The following is a 7,049-nucleotide window of genomic DNA, read 5'->3' as shown; positions in this document are numbered from 1 at the left end:
TGATCGATGATCGCAATTATAAAAAAAAGATGTTTGAAAACGCAAATTCCTTCAGAAAAATTATCAGTTCCAGAATCATCGGAGTCGACACGTTTGTGTTGTCGCAGACATGGAAGAAAGTCATGGGATCGATGGTAAAATCACCACAACTGCAGCCTTGATCGTTATTACTTTTATACATATACTAATCAAACGTTATGCAGTACATAAAATCATGAAACTAACACCAGTCCACCTTAATCTTTTTTCACTTTGCATTGGCAGGCAGTTTTCATGTAACCCACGTGCAACCACCATGGCAAGCAAATCACTGAAACCCTAAACATGAAGTATTATACAAGCCATGAAAATGCCCTAAACGCACCTGAGCGGAGAAGGGAAGAAGAAGAAGATAAAAGAGAGTGGTAATGCAGCATGATACATATATACATATAGAGAGATCTGTATGTGATGGTGATCGAGTAAGCGTGACGGTCACAGTCACATGTCACGCACGTGGAAGATGTTGGGATTCTTAACGACGATATCGTACATGTGAACGGAGCTGAACTTGGAGAAATCCTTAGGAAGGGAAATGAGATCAATGGAGGAGTGCTTGTGGAACTGGTAGAGGTCAGGGTCACCCCCGTAGTACCTCTCCCACCCTAAGCCCCTCAAAATGAGATCCAACGACGAGTACGACGACACGACCTCACCAGATGGCAAGTGCACCAGAACCCGAGCCCGGGGACTACTTTCGAGCCGATATACACCATTGTTAAACACCCAAACTCCGGCCATTCCCTTTTTCTTCTTCCAATGTATGCGTTCTTTAAAAGTACGTTATATGTTGGTGGTGAGGGAAGGAAGGGTTGGGGGGTATATATATACATATATATTTATAGGTCAGTGTGGTGACGAGACACATAAAAGCTAGAGGACCCTAAACTAAATCACTAGTCTTAGGAAAGCTGTGTTGAGGATGATGTTGATAGGTTAGGGTTTGGTAGAGAATCTAGATATTGTGGGACCTCGTCCCCATGGGTTGCAATATGAACGAGGGTACACAGATGCCTTTATGATATGATTTAGGGTACACATACCATTACCACCCATCCATCCGTGGGGTATGGATGTTTGCGTTTGCACAAAGAATCTCTCCTTTTTTTTTTAATTAAGTATTATATACATATATAAATAAATGTTTGTTAAGTTGTTGCCTTGGTTCTCTAATCAAGATTCTGGTGACAATGCTTTCTTTTGTTTTCTCCAGCTGGTGACACTGCTTTTATCAAGTGACTTGCAGACTTGGGGGCGATCATCAACAACATAATTCAGTCTACGAATATCATTAATAATTAAATGAATGATATAATTATATTTTTTTATTAAGCTAAGTTGATTATAAAATGACATTTATTTTAAATATTTCCTATCATTTGACAATGAACCTTAATTACGTTGTGTTTGAACTCGTAATCTCTAGGAACATCAACGATTTCTTTAATTACTAAAATAAGTTGATTAGTGTATAATATAATTGTATTTAAATAAATAATTATTTTATTTTAAATAGATATTATTTTATAATTTATTGATAAATGTATAAACTCATTTAAAACTATGAAAAGAGTTGGAAAGGGGTATCGGCAGAGCCGCAATGTAGGGTGAAGCCAATTTAGATGCATCACGATATGTCCACGTGAAGAGAGACAGTTATGCCATTCAATCTGATTTAGTCGTGGGGTTGAAATTTATTTATTTATTTTATGTATGAATTATATATTTTTTTAAATAAAATTATGTCGTGGGCTTAATCAGTGCGCAAAGGAGCGGCATCTGTTGTCTCTGGGGTTCCTAATATTCCTTCTCGTAATTGGCTATCCATTGTTTGAAACCTTAAAAGTCACTTTTAGTCTTTTCCTTTCTTATATTCGTGTAATAACAAAATCAATCCAAATTAACTATAAAAATGACTTTTTATACTAAATTATAACGATAAAAAATTCTTTATAATCTTTTTATAAAAGAAGTTTATATGGATTAATTTTTAAAATAATAGATAAATAATTTATTATTCAATTTAATAAATAAAAATATGTATTAATGTGGTATCTATTATTCAATTTAAAGTACAATTGATGTTACACACACATTCTTTCTCATAATGGTTGTCCCTTGTTCCCATATGTAATGGGGTAAGGGGAGGTAAGATAGTAGGCTGCCAACACCAGGTTAAGAGCAGCTTCCGTAGAAGACCTCTGAATTATGAAATGCACTCCGTGGGACTCGATCCCACGACCTCATAATATTTTATCTAATATGATACACACGTGATATTAAATTTTTTTTTAATCTTTTTTATAACGGTCATATCTAAAATGATAAAATTTTTAAAAAATAGTTAAGAAATAAATAAAAATTAAAATAAGTAAGAAAACCCACATGGCATCACGTGGGCTATGTCTATAATATATATGTAATAAAAAAATGTAAGATGGTCCTCACTGGCTCACTCAAGAGTCAAGCCAACCAGGAAAAGGCAAAAAGAACTCATATAACCCGTGTTGTCAAAATCTTTCATATTCTTTGAAACATCATTATTCACTACAAATAAATTTGTCTTTGTCTTGGCTACGAAATGAACTCCAAATTTTTGTTATTTTGGACAAAATTACTAATTTTTAATCAACTCCTAATTTCATACTTCCTTCCCAAGCCTTTGTTCACGTGTGTTCCTCTTTAAGCCTACCAAATGGCACCATGTCCTATATGAAACATACACTCCCATCCCCCGAACCTTTTTATCATTCACTATGCACGTGTATGTGTACCTGAAACAGGGATGGACCGAGGGAGGCGGGTGGGAGCAGTCGTCCCCCTGAAAAATTAAAATTATCATATATTTTAGATTTTTTATATGTATTTTGTATTGAAAATCTGTTTTCACCCCTGAAAATCATAGCAAAAAGTAATGAGTATGAGAATCCACTAAATCCTATGGAACTCGCGTAATATATAAGTATTAGAGGGTGAGGGCATATATACTCACTAATAAATTAAGTACATAAATATATAAAGCAAGATTAGGCCGTCTGTTTATTTATATAATCACAAAAGTAAAGGGTATAATTAGCTGTATTAGTAACCTATAAATATAAAATTAAATCGTAGAAGGAATTATGGAAAAGCTAAAGGGAAAGAAATAGATATAATTTTAAACTATTCCTCGATTGAGTTGGGATAAGTAAATTTATTTGGTGATTCCATAATCCATAATTCCCCTCTCCAATCTCATTAGGTAATGCAAATAGTTGCATACAGTTTGCAAAGCCAAAGGGAATATCATTAGTAAATTGTGTGTATATAAATATAGTTTGTCTAGTGACAATAGTTCAGTGGGAATTATCTCAGCAATTAATAAATAATATTGTGAGGGTATATTTTTTTTAAACTTTTTTATATAAGATTTTAAATTAATAATTCAACCACTCCTTTTATAAAATCATTTTTGTTAAAAAATAATATCTTATTTGAAAAATATATTTTTATAAAGATTCTTTCCTTCTTACCAACATTTGCACGTGGTATCCAATCCTCCAAAAAAAAGTACGTGTGGTATCCATATTATAAAAGTCATTATCAAATTAGATGTCGTGAGGTAAATTAGTTTCTTGGGAAATGCCTTTATTTATGACTGAGTACCCTTATGAAGGGTACAAATTAGTTTATACTGACAACTAAGATAAAAGTCCACTTACCACAAGTCATCTATCTTGGAAAATTATATAAAATCACATCAATTAGTTTATAAAAAGAATCTCCCAAAATATTGCTCGATGAAATTAGATTTTCTTTTCTCATCCAATTATCAAGTTACTTCCACGTTACATAATTTTCAGAGGTGGGGCTAGACATGCGCAATGTACACGACGGAACAGGATCCCGGAATAGTAAGGACCCAAAATGTTCACAATGAGGTTATTGGTATTACCATAGATGATTAAACTATAAAAAATGAGTCCAAAAAGCTTTGTTCGAATGAAGATATGGGAAATATCAATAATTAGTACTATGCTACAGCTGTAAAACTTATCTCTTTTTTTTGTCTAACTCACTTTACGAAAAGAGCCTCTTTTTAAGAATTTACACAGGACCTCCAACGTCCTAGCCCCGACCCTGATAATTTCATTGGTATGGTCGGACAAAATGCATGTAGAAGATCTCTATATAATAACAACAATAATAATATCACCAAAATTTACCATTGGAACCGGAAAACTACGGGAGGATTTTGTGTTAATTAACAACGGGAAGCTTGGGAGGTGGGGTTTTATCTCAAATAAAGTTCCCCGTCCATCAGATTCAGTATATAATTAGATGCAGTGTTACCAACGGAAACGAAACGAGGACAGCAAAGCCGAGGCCTACGCCGCTGTATAATTAGAGAAATTGGTCAACAATCTGTTCAAAGTTTCCGGATAAAACTTTCTTGCGAATAAATAGCAAGGTCTCTTCGCATTGTTCCACAAACATGGCCCGACAAGCATTCTCCTCTGCAGCCAAACCACGAGAAACACAAACAGTTATCTGCCGCAGACTATTATTTAACCCATAGTTTATAATTAGATCCTTTTCTTTACCTTCGGATCACTCGTGTAATGTATGATGTCGTCGGTGGACTGCGCAAGAACGAAATCTGTGAATAACAACGGTAAACAAATCGAAACTATTACATTCGGCACGGAATGAATGTGTATATATGCCGTACCGCAAGGTTCTTGAGGAACTCGAATGTTATATCTTGGGCCCTGAATGATCTGGGATGCCACTTCCCTTCAGACCAATCCACATATGTTACTGACCGATTGGCGATTCCGCCGGGATCAATCATCTGAATTATATACAAGATAATCGGGTTAATAAGTACATTGTTAGTCTTTGGAGTATTCATGCAGGCAGTAGAAACAAGTCTGGTGTACCGACATTAAAAAAGGTTGGCAAGTAATGCTCGTCTGCATAGCAATTGCGGCCGTCAAAATTTGGCTGACAACAAGAGGGGCAAATTAGTTTATAATCATAAGTTTGCAGTAGAACAGAGGCTAATAGAGAAACATAACTCTGAGATAATATTATAATACCGATTATAACAACAGAATAACTATGATGATGGGCAGAATACCTTGCAATAAAGCCTAAAGTTTGTGTAATACAGGGTGTCGGCCATAACTATTATAGCATGCTGCCGCTTCAAGGAGAACCACTGAAATTAAATGTGAACCAAAACCAGCTGAAGCCAAAAAATATTATGTAATTAAGTATCAACCAACAGGACTATTCTAACTGTTGCCAACTAGAGAGATTGCTGTATTAGACACATCTAGGACATCGGGAAAATTACTGCACAAGTTGTAGCAAGATAATTATGAACCACATTCCATTTTAGAAATGAAATATCAATCTCAACGTTCTGGAATTGACAAATAAGCTCAAAGCTATGCTACTACAGTAAAAGGATTAACCTGTGAACCTTTCCTGAAAGCGGACTTCTCAATTTCAGGCATCATATGCTCTGAATACCTCCCAGTTCCATGTGGACCCAGATCAACAAAACTGATTAGAGAGGGATCAGAAGTGGGAAAATTAGTTTTTATGTACTCTTAATATTTACAGAATACAAGACAAGATAAAAAAGGGTTTCAATAATGCTTACCAGTCAAGAAAGCTCACATTAGTGTGCATCAGATAGTTGTAGACATAGTCAAAGTTGTGTAGTGGTACGCAACTACAGGAGAATATTTTAAAAATGAGACTTTTAGATAAATACCTATGATAAGAATATTATGCATGAAATCTGATGCCTCTATCACCTATCTGACAACAACGCAAACTGCTGGTTATCAGGGTCTAAAAGTGCATGTGCCAACAGTCTCCTCTCAGCATCTACCATGGAAATTTTCCCCCAAGCCACCTGCATTTGATAACCTACATCTTACGAGGCATTACATAGCGACATTCAAGCAGACATGTAATATCAATGGTGGAAAACAGGAAAGTATGTAATTCATAGAAATTTGGGGAACAAAAGTGGTCATCATCAAAACCAAAATTGCATTTGAACGCCCATCCTTTGAAGTTTCATTTTCCCTTCTTTGCTCTTGAGAACCTTTTCAAGGCTTAAGTCCACCTACACTGTCACTGCGAATGTCTCGACCAATAAAATGGTCACTGATGTGTACTGGTTTTTCTCTGGAAGCATGTACATAAACAGAGAACCTGCTCTCATGGCCCTGTAGCAAAAGATTAAACTATTGATTTGTTATAAAATTTGAAATTTTCAGAGAAATGAAGTATACAAACTTTTGAGAAAGATAAGAAGATGAAATTGTAACACAGTTACAAACTTTTTCTGAAGGTCACAGAGATCAAAACTTGCTATCAAGAATTCATAATTTCAGACTGTTTCTCAACTAATTAATCTGAAAATAAGCTTGTAGAGTGTGTATAAATGAATTTAACAGAAATAATGGCAACATTTGCAAAACGAAAGTTGCATAACTAATGCAAATCAAAACGAATTGATGATCAAGAACAAAGCCTTACACGAAAGAATATATCCCACAGTGGCTCAAAAGGTAGTGTCCCTGGAGTCAAATACAGGAAAGCAATTTTTGAATTATTTGATTGGGTATGAGGTGCGTTGAGGATCTCCCTAATTACAACCTGAGACATTATCTCTTCATCACTTAGCTCCCTAGAACGAAATGATGGCTGGTAGTATACTGAACAATCTCCAGATGAAAAGATATAGCAGGCTGTTGAACTTGATAGAGGGAAGACATAGGCGGTAATCAAGAATATGATCACAAAAATTACCAATAGAATAATCCACAGTGGCCTCTTCAGATGCGGGCGCTTTCTTAAACCGGACATGACAGGCATATTTTTCACACTTTGCTTCCATGCACGCAGCATGTCAGTATCTGAAAGTACCACTCGGTTACCTTATCTCACCATCTTACAGGTTCACTGTTGAGTGCAAAGATCAGTTCTATATCCTAATCAGGTTA

The 7,049-nt window shown here is 35.3% G+C and overlaps 2 protein-coding genes across 3 annotated transcripts; both read right to left on the bottom strand.

Annotated features, from left to right (window-relative positions):
- Positions 1-446: 446 nt before the first annotated feature.
- Positions 447-780, bottom strand: LOC120131926 (flowering-promoting factor 1-like protein 2). Its single transcript, XM_039148787.1, has one exon. The coding sequence runs from the start codon at positions 778-780 to the stop codon at positions 481-483; it is 300 nt and encodes a 99-aa protein (XP_039004718.1). The 3' UTR covers positions 447-480.
- A 3,481-nt stretch (positions 781-4,261) lies between these two features.
- Positions 4,262-7,049, bottom strand: LOC120131925 (glycosyltransferase BC10-like). 2 transcript variants are annotated; one of them, XM_039148786.1, is made up of 10 exons: positions 6,583-7,049; positions 6,171-6,269; positions 5,850-5,950; positions 5,693-5,764; positions 5,502-5,592; positions 5,162-5,242; positions 4,966-5,025; positions 4,751-4,873; positions 4,623-4,661; positions 4,262-4,535 (listed from the first exon to the last, which is right to left on the bottom strand). In XM_039148786.1, the coding sequence occupies exons 1-10, from the start codon at positions 6,952-6,954 to the stop codon at positions 4,407-4,409; spliced, it is 1,167 nt and encodes a 388-aa protein (XP_039004717.1). In that variant the 5' UTR covers positions 6,955-7,049; the 3' UTR covers positions 4,262-4,406. The 2 variants fall into 2 exon arrangements, with proteins under 2 accessions (XP_039004717.1, XP_039004716.1); XM_039148785.1 differs by lacking the exon at positions 4,966-5,025 and having other exon boundaries at positions 4,522-4,661.

The sequence above is a fragment of the Hibiscus syriacus genome, unplaced genomic scaffold, assembly GCF_006381635.1.
Source record: "Hibiscus syriacus cultivar Baekdansim isolate YM2019G1 unplaced genomic scaffold, ASM638163v2 tig00110557_pilon, whole genome shotgun sequence".
In the NCBI taxonomy this organism is placed as follows: Eukaryota; Viridiplantae; Streptophyta; class Magnoliopsida; order Malvales; family Malvaceae; genus Hibiscus; species Hibiscus syriacus.
The sequence above is the reverse complement of the archived record's forward strand: the minus strand, read 5'-3'. Positions and strand labels throughout refer to the sequence as shown.

What these genes read in the sequence shown, in the direction of transcription:
- LOC120131926 (XM_039148787.1), bottom strand. Translation starts at nt 780, where the DNA reads ATGGCCGGAGTTTGGGTGTTTAACAATGGTGTATATCGGCTCGAAAGT.
- LOC120131925 (XM_039148786.1), bottom strand. Translation starts at nt 6,954, where the DNA reads ATGCTGCGTGCATGGAAGCAAAGTGTGAAAAATATGCCTGTCATGTCC. An exon ending in AATGTGAGCTTTCTTGACTG is followed by an intron (nt 5,593 to 5,692) that starts GTAAGCATTATT and finishes CTCTCTAATCAG; the next exon opens with TTTTGTTGATCTGGGTCCAC. An exon ending in ACTTTAGGCTTTATTGCAAG is followed by an intron (nt 5,026 to 5,161) that starts GTATTCTGCCCA and finishes TCTTGTTGTCAG; the next exon opens with CCAAATTTTGACGGCCGCAA.